General features: G+C 47.3%; 1 protein-coding gene across 1 annotated transcript; it reads left to right on the plus strand.

The window, feature by feature from the left end:
- Positions 1-5,806: 5,806 nt before the first annotated feature.
- On the plus strand, positions 5,807-18,287 carry boc (BOC cell adhesion associated, oncogene regulated). Its single transcript, XM_069667766.1, has 17 exons — positions 5,807-5,931; positions 6,889-7,161; positions 10,167-10,313; positions 10,909-11,052; positions 11,405-11,698; positions 12,395-12,667; positions 12,754-13,022; positions 13,116-13,281; positions 14,442-14,501; positions 14,807-15,016; positions 15,369-15,544; positions 15,635-15,857; positions 15,958-16,143; positions 16,229-16,440; positions 16,527-16,615; positions 16,895-17,046; positions 17,224-18,287. Exons 1-17 carry the CDS (start codon positions 5,820-5,822, stop codon positions 17,391-17,393), a joined length of 3,156 nt encoding a protein of 1,051 aa, XP_069523867.1. The 5' UTR covers positions 5,807-5,819; the 3' UTR covers positions 17,394-18,287.
- Positions 18,288-18,483: the final 196 nt, after the last annotated feature.

Genomic DNA, 18,483 nt, shown 5'->3' on the forward strand with positions numbered 1-18,483 from the left:
TCTCTCCTTCCTTCTTTTGCATCCATTCATCTTTCACTTTTTCTCCTCTTCTTTTTTTCCATCCCCTCCTTCGCTCTGATTGGCTGAAGGTACCTCCACACTGTCTGCTCCGTGTATCCTGCAGTCGTGATGATGCGGCCCTGTTCCCATGGCCTCCGGTGTGCACGCTGGCATCCCACACCAGGCCGAGGAATGTGTGTGTGTGTGTGTGTGTGTGTTCGCCCTGGCGCAGTAATTAGCTCTCCGTGGTTAATTCAGCTTCGTTATCTAAATTATGCAAATGCTTCGGTGCCTAATTGATTAGAACGCCCCCCTCCTCTGCAGCCGGCCTGTCCACATCGCTCTCGTTAATCCTCGAGACGCTCTGAAGCTCGTTAGTGTCGGTTTTGGGGGGGCGGAGGGGGGGTTTGGACGGGCATATAGCTCGTTAATACTTTGTGAAGCGTGTGCATATGTGTGTGTGTGTGTGTGTGTGTGTGTGTGTGTTATGAGCGAGGAGGAATTCTCAGCCTCGTTAGGGATGCTTTTGATGTGTGATTTTACAGCATGAGAACGAGTGATGTCTCGAGTGGAGGATTTGGACGGGCCCCCTCTCCACCTGTTGGGCCCGGTTTTCATGCCAAGATAAGACTTCCAGAAGGTTCTCTTGTGTCCGAGAAAGGCCGTCTCAGAGCGGCGGAGAGACGGATGGGAAGAGATTTAAGATTTAATCTCTGCCAAGTTTTTGCTCGTGTGAAGGAAAACGGAGAAGTGCAGAGATTCTCCGCTTCAGTTTGCATTACGCAGGCCGCGTTAAGAAGACACAGGCTCGTCCTGCAGCACGCTCTCATTATGGTTCTCGTCACAATCACACGCTACATACAGATTGTGCAGAACTCTTCTATGTGTGATGACCCATTCTTTCCTAAAAACCCTCTTCGCCTTGTTACTCTCCTGTGTGTGTGATGGTCTGTTGTTGATTTGTTAAAGCAACCTCTGGACCCTCCTCGTCCTCCTCCTGCACTCGGCGCAGACCCCGAGCCAAACCCAGCGACCAGCAAACAGATTGAGGGAGTGAGGGGAAAATATGTTGGGACATTCAGCGACGCTCTCGCACACACTCCCTCTCATTGACGAGGCCCTGCTCTCTCCTCCTGCTCGCCCGCCAGTTGACATCTTCTCTATTAATTTGAGTCGCCGTTCTGCTTTCTCAGTCAACCTCTCCACCCCCCTCACCCCCCGCCTCCTAAACCTCCTTCACCCATCTTACATCAATCCATAAAGACTCCCTCCTCCCGCCTCCTCTTCCTCTCTGGATCCCCAAACTCCCTCCACTCTACTCTCAAACCTCTTGGTCATTGAGCCCCCCCCCCCCTTCTCTTTGGTCATTGAGCGGGGCCCATCAGCTCTTCCCCGGGCCCTTCAGAGTAGCGTCTCCCCTTTCTCCAGGGGTCCACGGGGTCTTTGTCCGTGCACCGGCTCACTGCTTTACAATGACTCTCCACTCTATTAAGGTGCGTTCTGCCTGTTAGCGTCGCCAGGGGCAACCGGCCTCCCGCATGGCAGCTATGCAGCATGGCATTGTGGGCCGCAGGCCCGAGCGGGGGCAGTTGAACCCCCGGCACTCCTCACACTTGACACCGCATGTGTTTATCTAAAGGGGGGGCTTTGTGGTGTTTGGAGAACCTCGAGGGAAGAAGGAGGGGTGTAAAAGGACGTAAAACTCTGTGAGGAGGGAGGGAGGTGATAAATATTCAACAGCTCAGCTCCTCAGAAGGAGTTACTACCCTGCCACCTCCTCCCCCCTCCCGTGTGTCCTCTTCATGCCAGAAAGCAGATGGAATGTGAGCGCTCGGGGAGGAGGCTCCAGTCTGGTTTTATCCAATTAGCAGGGTTGTCAAAATGAATTTATCCACGGAGGCAGCGGCACAATGGGACTGGCAGTGGCTCCGGGAGAACAGGGGCCCCGGTGTCTTTACTTAGCACGCTCACAATGAACTTCTGTCAAGTGACTCTCTCACACAACGACATATAAGGCACTCGCATACCTACACTCATGATGCATGCCTGCACACCACCGTCCGCGGGCTGGAACGCTTTACTGGTTCTGCTTCCCCCCCCCCCAGTCCTCTGCGTGATGGACACACCAAACATAGACACACACACCTGCACTTCAGGTTGTTTTCAAGTCCTTTGAGTCAGGTCCGAGTCGAGTCGCAGGTTGTTCAAGACAAGCCCAAGTCACGTCACAATACTTGGGGGACTTATATGAACCTTTTTAAAGTGCGTTAACACAAGGCAGGGATTGCCGTATCAATAGCAATGTATCTGCACTGATAGTTTAAGTGTTTTTAATGCTGCTTTTATTCACATATCTGATACAAACCCATCTGTTGCAGGAGCTGGATGTTGTTGAATTCTTCAGAACGTTGAATTTCAGAACAGAGTTTTTTTTTCACTTTCATTCGACAAAAACGACAAATTGCAGATTTTAATTGTCAAAGCAGCAAGAACATAACCTACAAAATACTATCGGCCAAATCAGAGTAGTAGCGTACCACTGGTCCATCGTCACCACCTCATCATGATTACAGAACAGCTTTCCTCCTGTAATCATATTTCTGCTGCGGAGCTGGCAGATTTTAGCGGTTCACACACTCCCTTCGCTGTCACTGAAGTATGTTTTAACACCACAGAGCTGCTCCCACAAAGTGTTGTGCCACGCAGCATTGTTCCTCGCTGGTGCAGCTGAAACAAAACAGTCCCGGGCTCGCATTAACACACACATTCTCTCGGGGTTTGATTTAGGGGAGCTGTCTGTGCGCTCGGCTCTGGTTTCTATCAGTCTCGCTGATGCGTAGGAGGCTCTTCTTCTCCTCTCTGTGTCTGTGTCTTCTCAGGGACGGATGGATGGAAAAAGTTGGACATAGATGTCAGGCCAGCTTTTCATCCAGAGGCAGGGTATCCGCTAAGCAAACACAGGGCCCAGCTGACTAATGAATCAGACAGACAGACGGGATCGGAGCAGTAAGACTGGTGTTTTAGGGAGTGATGATGTACGAGGGGACTTCTCATTCCACTAATATCTCTGGTTCTGTCTGCTCCTGTCTCACTTCCAGTACTCGGACATGTAAGAGCTTCATTGGAGAGGTTGTGTGTCCTGCTGTTGGCAGGCTGACTGGTGTGGTTTACAGCTGGTGACCCTTGCAGCTGGGACAGGTGCCGCATACAGATGTATGTGTCTTTTATGGGCAGCTGTCCCGGGTTGTGTCCATACAGCCACCGGCCACAGAAGCCACAGACCTTCAGCTTTGCTTGCTCCTGGTTCAGTGGCTGTTTGTTTACTGAGTGAGCCCACTGATGGGCCTCTCTGAGGAGATGAATGAGTAAATTGGCTGCAACTACAGACTATTTAATATTGAAAATACTGAAAAAGATATCAGTTCAAAATCAAAGACATTCAATTTGTAATGACATTTAAAATAAGTGAGAAGAAGCAAATCCACACACTTAAAAATGCTCTGATACCAGTTTTTCTCCCCTGCCGATACATACAGTTTAGTAATGGCTGATACAAAATAGCCCACCAATACCAGTGTGAAATAAAATATGCAAATGTTATAAGTGGAAAAACTCTGATTAATGACATTTTCCCTGCTTTGACGAACATAACACTCTCTGCTAGCACTAAACTGTTTGTTAGCGCTGTTGTTGTGTGAAGCTAAAGTAAGCTAACATTTTGCTGTTTTGGCTAATGCGGCTTAAACTTAAAACTATACGACTACTTCTTTGTAAAAGAGAAAAAGTCATAGTGACAATGTACCGACATTTATCACCCAGTTTTTTAGGTCACCTCAGCTTTACGAGCATATTAGCATTTTTAAGCTAGTTGTGTTGGTTTTGGGCCAGAAACTGTACTACTGTTTTGATTCATTCACATTTCAGCAGTTTTTTTCCCCAGCTAAAATAGCTGTTAAAAACCTGTAAAAAATAATGTTGAACGACAAAATGCAAGTTAGCAACTAGCTAGTGAAACCAGAGGACAGCTACTGTAAAAGCTGGAATATAAGGCGCAGTCTGTTTTGGGGGGTCTCCCAGAGGGAAGGTTTTCTATAGCTATTTATTAATAGAAACGTGTATACAAGTTATTTCAACACTATTTCAATTTATTTTCATTTAAAACATTCATAACACACACAAATTATAGCCATGTCGAGTTCGCAATCAAGCTAGCTACCGGTGCTGTAGCTAACTGGGTAAAATACTGTAACACAATAACATACCTCTCTGCATTTTATTCTGGTTTATTGGTCTCACCGGTATATTAGACGCAGCCAACTTTTTAAATGGCAAAAAATACTATTAAAAGTGCGTCTTATACACCAAATTTTAAGGTAAATAGCCACATTTTTCCTCAGGAGTTGCTAGCAACCGAAGCTACAATTCGACTTAAATTCACCAGGTGAATGTGTTGTGTTCGTGCTGGCCCCTGGTGGCCAAGAAAATGACTAAGTGCAGCTTTAATAAATGTATAAACTGTATATAATGTGATTCATCTACTCTGTTATGGTGCAAGTTGGAGAGAAGCCTTCGATTTCGTGAGAATTAACGATCATTACACACATTCATAATGTGCAATTAAGGCGCAGCAGAGTGATGTGTGGCTGTGTGTGACAGTTGGCGTAGTTAACGCCTGTTTTTCCGTCAGCCTGCTGCTTTGCTCATTTTCAATAAACGTGCCAGGCGGCTAAACATTTTCACTGCTGCCATTAGATGATGAAGGTGCACTGCAAGAGTTTCCATTCTCTTACTGTCCCGCTTTGGCCTCTTATGGGTGTGTGTTGTGCGAGCAGTCCCTCGGCTGTGAGCCTCATTAATCATCCCTTTGCCATAATAAGAACAGGACAAATATGTATGAGAAAGTTCTGCGCTTCTTTTTTTTACTTTATCCATACTTCATGCCCTTGAGTTTGTGCATGTTCAGCGACATGCATGTGTCTGAGAACGAGCGAGCGGGAGAAACAGAGATTCAGTTTTGCAGGACCACCCTCCTCATCCTGACGGGAAGTTGTTAGTTTAACCTGACAGGAAAGAATTTGGGAAACTTGGCAGCAGGCGACAAGGGAGAGAGAAAAGCTCCCCTCTCTGCATTAACTGTTAATAGACTGACCATTACCATCCTCCTCTCCATGTTCCTCCCAATGCTCCCTCCATCCTACCTCCATCTCACGCACACTCCTCTCCGCTCTGATATATATTTCCCCCCGTCCCCCTCCCCGTCCTGCCTCTCATTAGTTGTTCTTTGTCCCGACTCCTGAATGCACCCTGTGTGTTTTTTCCCTTCCCCTTGCCTCTCCCTCCTCCTCCTGGACCCTCTACCTGTATCGGTTACACCTGAGCGGGAAGGTGGAGGGGTCGGGTTACGGCCCGCAGAATGAGGGCGCCCCTTTGATGAGCGCAGGCTGGATGGGTGCGGGTGCAGGCAGAGGAGATGGGGTCAGCAGTGAGATGGGGGCTGACAGAAAAGAAAGGCTTTATTTGTGTCTGGAGTTTCTGCTGCTGAGGGTGCTGCAGAGTGCACCGCCTCGCCTGGCTTCTGTTAATGTTTGTGTACGTGTGTGTATACAAGTTAGATAGAAGCTTTTGTATGGATCAAGATTGATTGTTTACATGGATGATGTAGTTGTTTTTTGGTGGCTTTGTTTTCCGTGCTCTTCTGTGGGTGTGTGTTTGTTTCATTCAGAAGAAAGTTTATGCTGTTTGTTTAGAGTGAACCGAGTCTGTAAATGACCCTCTGACCTTCTTCTTCTTCTGTGCTTCAGGGGGGCAGTGTATGGAAGATGTCTGGAAAGAGAGACTGGACTCCGTGGATGAAAAAGAGAAGGGCTCCAGTGTTGTGCGCGCTGGGTGCAGTACTATTATGCTGCCTGCAGAGCGGCGCCGCTCTCACTGGTGAGTACAAAAAAACGGTGAAAACTGCATCTGAAATCTGCAGGAATAAAACGCAAAACTTTCCATTTATGTCTCCTTTTCAAAACGCACATTACTCACTTCTTCTACGCTGACTTTATAAATGACTTTTTTTTCCCCGAGCACCTGGTGCAGGATACGTCTTGCCAGGGACTAAATATTCTGGCTCAGTAATGTGAGGGAGGTGTTTTTACGTGTCTGGCAGCAGCAACAGCAGTTTATTTGAAATGAAGGAGTGAGTAGTTTGAATGAGTCGTACAAGCCAACACGGGTACGCTGAAAAAGAAGAGAACCATTGTGTGTAGAGCTGTGAATAATTCCCCTTTAATTGACTAGCTGATTGAAAAAAGATTGACAACCATTTTTTAACCCTTAAAGTGGAGGTGTTATGCTTATTTCAAGCTTCGAATTTCACTCTGGCGTAGCTTAGCATAATTTACAGTTAAAAAACTCACAGTGGTGCTCTGTGCAGGCCCTCATACAGCCTCTACCTGAAACGACCCAGTCAGCTCTGTCCCTTTAAGAAACCCCACCCCTACAAGCCCACTTTCTTCTGATTGGCCAGCTCTCAGTGACGTCACAAAGTGCAGCGTGTAGGAAAAAACTGTGTGAAACCTGCCGTTCACAGCAGCCTGCAGACTGAGCTGAGAAGCCTGGGGATTACTCCAACATACTTTTACCTACAGATTTGAAACTTCGACCACGTTTAGTCTGGACATCCAACATTGTAACATTATATAAATGTTAAAATATGAAACAGCATAATACCCCTCGTTAACAAAAACAAAATGCCAGATGATTTTTCTTGGTCTGATATCGTAATAAATGTTTATGTTTTGGGCTGATCTGAATAAAAAAGTATCATTCTTTAACATAATCAAAGAAATGATTGTAAGCTGTAGCCCTTATTACTTTCATGACTGACTTCTTTCTCTTCAGATGAGGTGCCGATGTTCACCGAGGAGCCCATGTCCGTGGTGCAGAAGCTGGGAGGCAGCGTGAATCTGCGCTGCAGCGCCCGACCGGCCTTCGCCAACATCAGCTGGCGCCTAAACGGTCAGGAGTTTTTGGACGGAGACTTGGGCGTAGTGCTGGGGCCCAACAGCTTGTTCATCCCCGCACTGTCCAACCTGACGGTGGGCAGGTACCAGTGTGTGGCCAGCACGGCTGCAGGAGCTTTGGCTAGCGTGGCTGCTAACGTTACCGCTGCAAGTGAGTAGACACAAACACACAGGTTCAACTGTAGTTAGAGATGTTCCAATACTGTTCTTTCCTTCCCGATACTGATGCAGATATCTAGAGTGCTGACATCTTGCTCGCTCCAGTTAAACGACAGCTGCTTTAATGTGGTGTCATATTGATCTAATGCAGCTAAAGAGAATTATTCTCACTGCTGGCGTTTTTAGTGGTCCGAGTGTGCGGGGTTATATTTGATATGCATCATGGGACCGACAGGGGGGCCTGAAGCTGTGTAACCTGAGTCAGAGGAATGGAGGGGACTCAGGGGCCGGGGGCCGGTCAGCGCTGGGAAGAGGGGACCAGGACTCTGGCAGGCTGGGGCCCCCTGCTTCCATCGGCCCCTCTGCTCCCCACAACACCGCATTCCTCTCGGCGGGGCCCGACAGCAGGGCTCGCCTGAAATTATGGCCCCGTAATTGGTTAGAGAGCTGGGGGGGAGATAAGGATGTTGTGTGTGTGTGTGTGTGTGTGTGTGTGTGTGTGTGTGGACAGAGGATACACTATTAGGTACAAAAAAAAGGCGCTGCTAGGCGTATTGTTTTACACGCAGGGATGTGATGTACGAGGCTGCCATAGCTGCAGAAACTGGAGGTGTTTTAGGCCAGTCGAGACAAGATCCTCACACAAGATGAGACGTGATGTCACATTCTCTGTCTCCTTCGAAGGCCTCCATAACCTTACACACACTTTCACGCGTTCTCCTCTGCACATGTCTCACTCCTCACCCCGTCACTTTCTCCCCTCTTCCCTCCTCTCATTATCTCTCACTCTCCCTCCTCTTTTGTCACCTTCATGTTTCGTATATCGTTTTCCTCTCTTCTTTTGCACAAAGGCCGTAAAAGTTATTGATAGTTCCAATGGTGGATGAATTGTGTTGAGGTAACCACATGTGGAGGCAGACTTTTTCACCCCCGCCTCCCCCCAAAACGTCTCTAATTTAATAACGGTCTCTCCTCCTCGGCCACCCCCGAACCGCCTAAGGAATTGCTCCACGGGGAGTGTGTACGTGCCTGCCTCTCCATGTGAGCCCTCTTAGTTGTGCGCACATGTTTTTTGTGATGAGGATAGGTTGATTCCAGACCCTCCGCGCTATCCCACTCTGGAGGATCTGCTCTTTTTTTGGCATAAGTTAAAAGCTCCTCGCTTTGATTCTTGTGCAGACAATCACCCTCCCCTCTGCGCTGCTGCAGAAAACAGAGACATGTATCTGCACAACGTGAACGCACAACACGTTGCACAAACATGTTATAATTCAGACACACACACGCACGCAGGCCTCCTACTGCTGCACATAAAGATGATGAATGCACTGTCTCTCTTGAAATATTTAAAGCTGCTTTGCCAAGCGGTGGTGCGGGAGGTCTGCTTCACTTTATGAATACCATCAATCCTCCATCCCTGCTGCACACACACACACGCATGCACACGCTAACGTGCGCGCACACACACCTGAGATGCACCCATGCGGGGTTCTTCCTGTGAAGAATGCGGGGAGGTGGAGGTGTTTTTTGGGTGGGTTAAAAGGTGTAAGTGGAGGAATTTGGGAGAAGGAAGGTGGGATGGGAAGGGGGAGGCAAAGGAGGGAGGTGGCTGTAAAAACAGCACCTGATTGATTTAGCAAATGGAGCGCCACACGGTCTCTCTTCAAGGCTTTTTCCCCTCAACACACACACCACTTAGCTTGACATGTCCTGGCTGGGATTCTCATCTTTCAGAATAAGAGCTGCAACAGAGTCAGATGTTGTCGTGCGTGTGCGTAGACCCTGATTTCTCCCATTAAACCCCCCTTAGACGCAGACAGAGGGACACATCCAACACGCATGGTGAATAAATCAGCTCCCTGCCGTGGAGGTGTTTGTTTCTCCGCTCTGAGTAAATCACCGTGATGTCTTTATCAGCAGATACAGGCCTTAACTAAACGTTACTTATTGAATTAGAGCTGTATACAAAGTCCCGTCAGCTGACTGTATGTACCAGCAGCGTGGCCTGCTTCTCGCCAGAGAGCGCGGCCATGTCCAAGAACAACACAGCAGTTATAGCACCTCGGGAGAGAATGGAAGGCGGCCATGTTTGTTAGGAATAAATCAACAAAAGCTGCTCGACGTTTAATTACGTTCCTGAGGAAGTTTTATTTATCTTTCATTTCACTCCTGGACTCCTTCGTGACACATTTCTCCAGTTGTTGGCTCTCTTTGCTCCCCTCCTGTGCTGCTCCCCTTCAGTGTCTGTAAAACGGAAACATCCCCCCCGCTAAGATCATTGTGGGTTTTTCTTTCCCCCCCCTCGTTCCTCTTAAGAGCAGAGTTTTGCTGTTTCCTCCCCAAACCCAAACTGCATATCTTTCTTTGAAACTCTATAGGACGGACACCTCTCACCTTTGACCCCGCGGCCAGGCCTCCAGGCCGCTCAGGCAGGAGGGGGGGGGGGGGAGTTTAGGGGGTCAGAGGTCACATGAGTGTCTGTGCTGTGCAGACTGTGTGTCTGCGGGACACAGTCGCAGCACATGGCCCCAGTAATCCCACTCCCCTGCTTCCCACAGAATCTGAAGCGGCTCCAGTCGCAGGATAATGTTTGACAGGATTAATGACACCTACTCGAATGTTACAGACTCCACTTTCAGGCTTAACCAGAGAGACGTAAAACGAGGGGAACGGCATCAAAACTTTTCTGAGATCATGTTCAGAAAAACAGAGGGACAGAAATTTGTAAAGAGGAGAAGAAGAAGAGGTTTCTCTTTCAAAGTAAAAGCGCATCAAAGACGATGTGGGAGTTTGGGACGAGCTGATGTGAGAGAAATCCAATATGGAAACAACAGTTTATTATTGCTCAGATTATTGTGGCTTCCCCCTTTCTAAAGCTGAGGACTGACTGTATACATGTGCTGTTAGATGTGATTTACGCAGAGCATTAACATGTTGAAAGAAAGGCTAACTGTGTTGCAGCAAACTGACTTTTCCCTTCCTTGTGTGTTTTTTCAGAGCTGCGGGATTTTGAGCCCGACGACCAGCAGGACATCGAGGTCGACGAAGGCAACACGGCTGTTATCGAATGTCACCTCCCGGAAAGCCAGCCCAAGGCTCAGGTCCGCTACAGCGTCAAACAGGAGTGGCTGGAGACGTCCAAAGGTACCGAGATGGCTCCAGTTCATTAGCCTTTCCCATAATCGCTCCCTGCTTCCCTCTTGATTCCCATACTATCTTTATAATTTACCGGAATGCTCTAATCCTGCTGTCAGGCCATCATGAAACGGATGATAAGGGTTTTTATCTGGAGAATGTTGAAACATGGGAATGCAATTGTTTATTTTTGAAACTATTTACTTGTAAGTTGCCTGGAAGAGAAGAAGAAAAGCTCCAGTGGTTTGTGGCTGGTATGCTGATGATGCCTGGGAGCTGTAGGTACTGATAACTGCAGCTTATCTCGCAGGAAATGAATGCCACATTGACGAGCATTCAGCGGCTGTTGGTCAGACTCTTGGGCGCCACCTTGTGGGCCTTGCTGACAGTGCAGAGATGTTGTAAAACGGCATTAAATACTCTATTATAACCCTTATTTTAGCGCAGCCTCAATATACCACGCTGCATTTTCCTGCACACATTTTGCAAGCAAGACAAGAACAAACCCTGATTTAAAAGCAAATACTACCTCTCGACAAGCTGCCATAAAAGTAACTTCTTATTATTTTCAAGCGTTGACACGTCTTTGGTCTTTGTCCTGCAGGAAACTACCTCATCATGCCGTCAGGGAACCTGCAGATAGCCAACGCCACGCAGGACGACGAGGGGCCGTACAAGTGTGCCGCCTACAACCCCGTCACTCAGGAGGTCAAAACGTCCACCTCTGCTGACCGCCTGCGAATACGCCGTGAGTCAAACTCCCCGACGTTCCGTTTTATTAGCATTTCCTGTTGTAAAAAATTCAAGACGCACAAAAGAAATCAAGCATGTGCTGCACACGTGTCTCACTCTTGTTCGTCGAGTGTGTCTTTATCATGAGATGTTGCCAGGACATGTTTAGTCACTGGTGAAGACTCATGCTTCTTCAAAGGCGCAGATGAAAGTGTGTAGATTCCCCCCTGCTTTAAACCCTTTGTTCCCGAGATGGAATCGCTGCCACAACACACAAACAAGAAGTTAAAAGAAATGGAGAAAGTTGGGAAAATGTGACTTCATGTCAGTTCATGAGGATGAAGTATTTATTCCTTTTTCTTTTCCAGGCTCCACCTCAGAGGCAGCTCGCATCATCTACCCTCCCGCGTCGCGCTCCATCATGGTGACCAAAGGCCAGCGGCTGGTGTTGGAGTGCGTCGCCAGCGGCATCCCCACTCCGCAGGTCAGGTGGGCCAAAGACGGGCAGGACCTGCGCTCGCACAACAACACGCGCTTCCTGCTCAGCAACCTGCTGATCGACGCGGTGGGCGAGAGGGACTCGGGCACTTACGTCTGCAGAGCGGACAACGGCATCGGCTCGGCCAGCTCTGCGACGGTGCTTTACGACGTGCAGGTGTTCGGTGAGTAGAGACGTGGACGTTGTTGGCTCTTCATAGTGGATAAAGTTCTTTTGACTAAGTCGAGCTTTGTCTGTGTCATAGATTTAATAATTACTGACTCCTGTTTGGCACACGGAGAAGACGAGCTCTGTATGTGTGCGCGCAGTCATGTGTGTGAGACGCCTGTGCGCCTGGGCGGCGTTAGCAAGAAAGACTTTGTGGAGACAGAGAACTCTTTTCTGTAGCAGGACTTGATTGAATGTGTCTAGGTTATGGATGACTGTTTTTACAGTGATTTTCTGTGTGTGTGCATGCACGTGTGTGTGTGTGTGTGTGTGTTGTTGAGAGCTTGTCTCTCTGCAGCTGGCTCTAATTAAAGCCAGAGAGCTGCTGCGGCTGTAATGAGCTCTGTCTTTCCCTGATTCACAAGCAGCCAACCATCAACTGGCTGGCCTGGCCCCTGCCTGCCTGGATCCATACAACCCGCCGTCATACAGCCTTCATTTAAAAACTGGGTTTTGGATCAGCAGTTGGAACATGTCGAGTTTACAATGATTAAAAAAACACAGAAAAGCCGAAATCCTCTCAGATTTTTAGGATTCTTTCCTCAAAAGTGACGTAAACAATAATAATAATATCAAAAAAGCTGTTGCAGCCAAAGACACGCTGCCCTAAGCGCACATTACAGCCTCCTGACTCTGTTTCCGTGTCCTGCAGAGCCTCCTCAGGTGACGGTGGAGCTGCAGCAGCAGGAGGTCGTGTACGGAGAGACGGTTCGCATCACCTGCCAGGTCCGCGGTAAACCCACTCCCTCTGTGATGTGGCTTCATAACGCCCGTCCCCTCGCCCCGTCTCCTCGCCACCGCCTCTCCCCTAAAGGGCTGCGTGTGTCCAACGTGGGCCCTCAGGATGACGGACTGTACCAGTGCATGGCTGAGAACGGCGTGGGCAGCTCACAGGCCTCCGCTCGCCTCATCACCGTGTCGACTGGTAAGGCAGATAGCTCACAGCTTGTTGCAGGTTTGATTCTTTTTCTTTGCAGCCGTTAGATTTTTCTGTTTGTCTTCTCTGTGTAGGGATTTCAGCCAGGGGGAGGCTGCCGTCCATCTACAGGCCGCTCAGCCCAGACAAGGTGCTGAGGGAGCAGCCGCCTGTGAGGCCCGGGACTGCTGGAGCCATGTTGCCTCTGGACTGCTCTGAGCTGCCAGGGCAGATCCTCCCTGCAGAAGCCCCCATCATCCTCAGCCAGCCGCGCACGGGCAAGGCCGACTACTACGAGCTCACCTGGAGGCCGCGGCACGAGCGAGGAGTCCCTGTGCTCGAGTATATGGTCAAATACAGAAAGGTACTGCAATCAGCTCACTGCATTTACACTCAAAATGTATTTTAAAAGAGATTCTCAAACATCTTTGTGACTCACGCCTCTGTCTCTCATCAGGTGGGAGACCCTCTAGCAGAGTGGACCTCCAGCAGTATCTCAGGCGCTCTGCACAAGCTCACCCTGGCCAAGCTGCAGCCAGACAGCCTGTATGAGGTGGAGATGGCCGCCAAGAACTGTGCTGGTCTGGGACAACCTGCCATGATGACCTTCAGAACAGGCAAAGGTACGACACAGTCAGCCCAGTCGTAGAGCTGTTTTAATACGTAGGTCGACATGTCTTTGGTCCTACTTTGATCTCACTGACATTGGTTGATTCCTTCTATTTTCCGTTAGCGCCAGTATCTATAGTTTGACAGTGATTACCATTAAACTTAAACAGTCATTCCTTAAAATGAATTAATTATGTTGGCTAACACTAAACTTGTCCGTTACTACCTGCAAAATCTATGACTAAACAACAGGTTAAGCTATGGTACGTGTTTAGTGCTAAATAGCAACTGCTAACATGCTAGCACACTGAACTAAGCTAGTCATTACCAATGTCTGTATATTTAAATAGATGATGCCTCTCCATCTGCTCTCATTGTACAAAATTGAAGCTGCTGTGGAGCTGCTGTAGCCACTTCCGCTAACCAAAACACACACTTAATTTATTTAAGATCCCGCATGTCGGCGTGTTTAACAGCAGAACAGCTTCTTGTGTTGGTCTGAAGCAGACGCTCACAGATATGTAAACTTCAATGACTGTAGTGATTGTTTTAGTTACGTCTCCTCTCGCCGTTCCTCCTCTACTCTGCTAATCCGGAACAGATCGGCTGCCGGAGCCGTATTTGTCAACAGAGCTGTCAATCATTCTTTTTGCCGATCAAATTAAAACTTAACTTGTCAGAAAAATAAACACTTGGACGTAAATCAGCATGATAAGAACTAACTATAATGACAGAAACCATGTTTGACAAAAAAGTATTTGACGTGTATTTAGATTTTATAGTTTGACTCATGTCCCATCTGTTAACATGGAGGAGGCGGGATTTATGACCTATACTGCAGCCAGTCAGCAGGGGGCGATAGAGATGTTTTAGCTTCACTTTTAGGGAGCTGTAATGTCGTCCATCTTTTTATACAGTCTACGGTCATTACAAATCACTTCATAAGTGCAAAACATCAGTATGTTAGCATTGACATGGTGTGCATGTTAGTATGCTGATGCTAGCGTTTAGCTCTTACCGTTGCCAAGCGCCTCAAAGAAAGGCCAGCATGGCTGTATCTTGTTTTAATGTGATTTCTGCTTTAGAAGAGAGTTGGATTAAATTGTAACATGACTTTAAAAGACCGCTCCTTAATTTAAGCTCTGATCTAACTGTGTGTGCTTTCTGTTTTCAGGTCGAAAAGGGCAAATTGACCCTCCTAAAACTCCTGCAGTCCCTTCGCCAAGCCTCTCTCGTAAGCATCCCTTCAGCTTTACTTCACTGCGTCTCTTTGAAAACTTTACTTCCTATTAACTTTACTAACTTTACCAACACTTTTAACTGATATAACTGGTAAAAGATATTGTTTTACAGGAAGACCCTGAACTTCTAACCATTCTCCTTTGACTAACACAAACATCTCTCAATCTGTTTCCTTCCTGTCTGAAGGATGAGCTCTCAGTAAGTGCTGCGTGTAGCATGTTTTGCCTTTGCTGTCATAATTACAGAGTGTTGTTTCAGAGTTTATATCTATCTGACACCGTCCATCCTTCCCTGCAGCTCCCGAAGCCCCCGACAAACCCACAGTCTCCACTGCGACGGAAACGTCGGCGTACGTGACTTGGATTCCTCGCGGTAATCGCGGCTTCCCCATCCAGTCATTCCGGGTGGAGTACAAGAAGGTGAAGAAGGCGGGAGAGGACTGGGTGACGGCGGTGGAAAACATCCCCCCGTCGCGGCTCTCGGTGGAGATCACGGGCCTGGAGAAAGGTCGGACATCTCTGCACGCACTTTAAACAGTGTTGTTATTACTCTCAGAAGTTTTAATCTGTCTTTGTGGAGTTGGGGGAGAAGGAGGATGTCGTGCCATAATTACAGTGATGATGTCTTTCATAATTACATTCCCACGGCCTGTAAATTCATCAGCATAATGAGTGTTGTTACAGTCATTCCAGTAATTGCTGCTATCAATCAAAGCGCTAACTGAGGCGCATTGCTTTGAAAAGGAAAACATAAAGTAAAGTGAAAACAAACATCATTAGTCATCACACTGTTGATCTTCTCTCCAGGCAGCTTGTAGCCCCCCGAGACACGTTAGTAATAGTGATCGCTCTCCCTGCAGGTACGTCATACAAGTTTCGTGTTGTGGCCGTGAACGTGATCGGCTCCAGCCCTCCCAGTGCCCCCTCCAAGGCGTACACAGTGGTGGGCGGGAGAACCCATGAGCGACCTGTTGATGGACCCTACATCACCTACAACGAGGCCATCAATGAGACGACCATCATTCTCAAATGGACGGTGAGCGACCGGAGAAAAAGATGCACACTTTGCGCTTTTCGTTGCGTTCAATCAACATTAAAGTAACTTGATTTATTTCCCTCTCAACAGTACACTCCCGTAAACAACACACCCATCTACGGTTTCTACATCTACTACCGGCCGACAGACAGCGATAATGACAGCGACTATAAGAAGGATGTGGTGGAGGGGGACAGATACTGGCATTCAATCACCGACCTCCAGCCGGAGACCGCCTACGACATCAAGATGCAGAGCTTCAACGAGAAGGGAGAGAGCGAATTCGGCAACGTGGTGATTCTTGAAACGAAAGGTGAGGTCGTTTATTAAAGAATTCAACAGAACAAACACTCTTATTTATTTAGCTTTTCGCTTTATTATCTGTTTTAATACATTTTTCCTCTTCTCCTCAGCTCGTCCTAATCAGCAGCGGCCTACTCCATCAGAGACCCCAGACCACAGCGGGGGACACGGGCACGGACCTGTTCCTCGGCCAGGAGACCTCCCCTACCTCATAGTCGGTATAGTCCTGGGAGCCTTCGTCTTCATCATCGTCGCCTTCATCCCGTTCTGCCTCTGGAGGGCTTGGGCCAAACAGAGTGAGCGCTCCTCTCACATCCTAAAATCTTTGAATTGAAACCGTTTCCCTGAACATCTGGATAACTTTCTTTTTCTCCATTTCAGAGCAAACATCTGACTTGTGTTTCCCCGCCGTGGCCGCTCCCGTGTCATCGTGTCAGTACACCATGGTTCCTCTTCAGGGGCTCGCTCTGGTCGGCCACTGCCCGCTGGACGGCCACATGACGGCCCCACATGGCGTCTACCCTGCCAACGGAGAATACACTCCGAACGGCAAACCTCACCACCCCACACACTGCCTGCCGGGGCTGCAGCAGGTAAAGACAGTTTAATAAGGGTTGTTTATGTTATGAAAATGCACCTGTATCTATCTTATGATCTTTATACTTGCTTTGTGTTGCAGGAGGAGATGGCCTGTGATATGGAGTGTGACACGTTGTTGCCACAGACGCTGTCAGGTGGACACGTGCCTGTTTATCACTACTCTACCAGGTACGTTTATATTCAGAGCTCATACATTTTTTTAGGTTAATTTTTTGAAACATTTATTTAACAAAAATTACAATAAATGTTTCTTTAGTTTTATCTTCATGTCATAAGTTATTAAAACATCCCAACCATTGTGTTAATCAAACCAAAAGTTGTTAGCAGAGCAGCAGCAGCTTCACTGTTCTTTTCTTCCACCTGGGCTTCAGCAGCATTTACAGCCCAACACAAAATAACAGAAGTAAAACAGAAGAAATAACGTTTTATTTTCTTGTTCTTCCTCAGCGGTTCAGATCATCATGAACAGAGCTGCTGTCCTCCCGATGACTCCACGCTGCGGCTCCTCGGCTCCTCCCACCAGCACCTCAGTTTACAGGAACTGGGAGGTGATTGCAGCTTCTGCGGGGGAGATACAGCCGAGGATGGCATCACAAAAAGTATGTGTGGATTCTTCCTTTGTAATCTGTTGACGACTGCAATTTAAGTCCTTTGGGAATGTAGTGTTTGTCACGTGTGATGTTCTTGCATTGCTGACAAAAACGATCAGGGTTGTTGTGTGGGAAACAAGAAAACACTTTTGATAAGACTCTCATTTTATCTCCTTTCTCCTGCAGAAGCCTCGTCCTTTCCTCTTCTCTCTCTTGAAGACGAAGGGATTTTCACCACATCATCCTCAGCAGCCACAACACCACAATCCCAAGACACGACGATACAGGAAGTGAACATCCTCCCAAATGAGGCGTCCCCTGAGGACGAGGGGACGGCCAACACAACAGATGCATAAGAGACTGTTACACAAACAGAAGAAAACAAGAGAAATATTTATTTTTGTATCACAGATATTTATATATTTATGCTTTTGTACATAAGTGTCTGATTGTACTGTATATAAGGTGTTTTTATAGTGAAAAAGACTTTATTCACTCATCGTCTTGGAGAAAAGGCATCACCGTGTTCTGATGTTTGCGTTTCCTGTGGAGGGAAATAAGTCTGAGACGTTATTCCTCATGTGAAGATCAGTCAGGGGGCCTTAAATCTGCAGGGGATTCCTCTCACGTCAGCACTTCATGAACAGACACCTCCTCGCGTCATTCCTCACAGATGTCCTCCATCCTCAGCGTTTGGACCTTAAGTACTTAGCTTTACGTACGACAGAAACAAAGGGACCATTCAAACCAGTCAGATGCTGTAATTATGAGGTGCTTCATTGCTGTTTAGTTCTGTTGTCACATTTTCAAAATACATCTGTCGTTTTGTACAGCAATAACAAATGTATTATGCGTTGTTCATCATTAACAAACTATTAACATGTGTATGCAACATAAATCATTCTGTTTCAGTAGTGTACGAGAGATTATATATTGTATAGTTATTTATTTTTTTAAATCACTGAATGGGAGAGATTCTGGAAACTATCTTAAACTCAGTCATAGATAAGCTGAACTTTATACTGCAACCACTTCTGTGTTTACTCATTTGCTGGTTACCAAAATGACTGCCAGGTGAGGGCGCTGTGACAGGTGTGTCAGTATTACTCCTCCCTCACAGGTTGGTGCATAAGTATTAGTCTTTGCCAGAGACATCCGCGATCGAAATGAAGGAGATCCTGAATCCACACTCCCCCTTATAAGTGTAGCCGTCCTGTGGCCGCACATGCTGGAGCACTATTGCATGTAAATAAAAGCTTATGAAATTGATAAGAGTGTTTGGTGCTTCTTTTCAATTGTGGATTCTTATGTAAAGCAACAAGTGGAAGTGAAAATGAATTATTTGCAATGTAATTTCATACTAGAGATTTACTTAAGAATCCACTTTTGTTGGAAAACAAGACAACCACCACTATTTTTCAGATTTTTAACGCCTTGAGCGACAAA

Source organism: Semicossyphus pulcher, unplaced genomic scaffold, assembly GCF_022749685.1.
Source record: "Semicossyphus pulcher isolate SPU_LCO1_2020_fin unplaced genomic scaffold, fSemPul1.0.p SCAF_18, whole genome shotgun sequence".
NCBI lineage: Eukaryota > Metazoa > Chordata > Actinopteri > Labriformes > Labridae > Semicossyphus > Semicossyphus pulcher.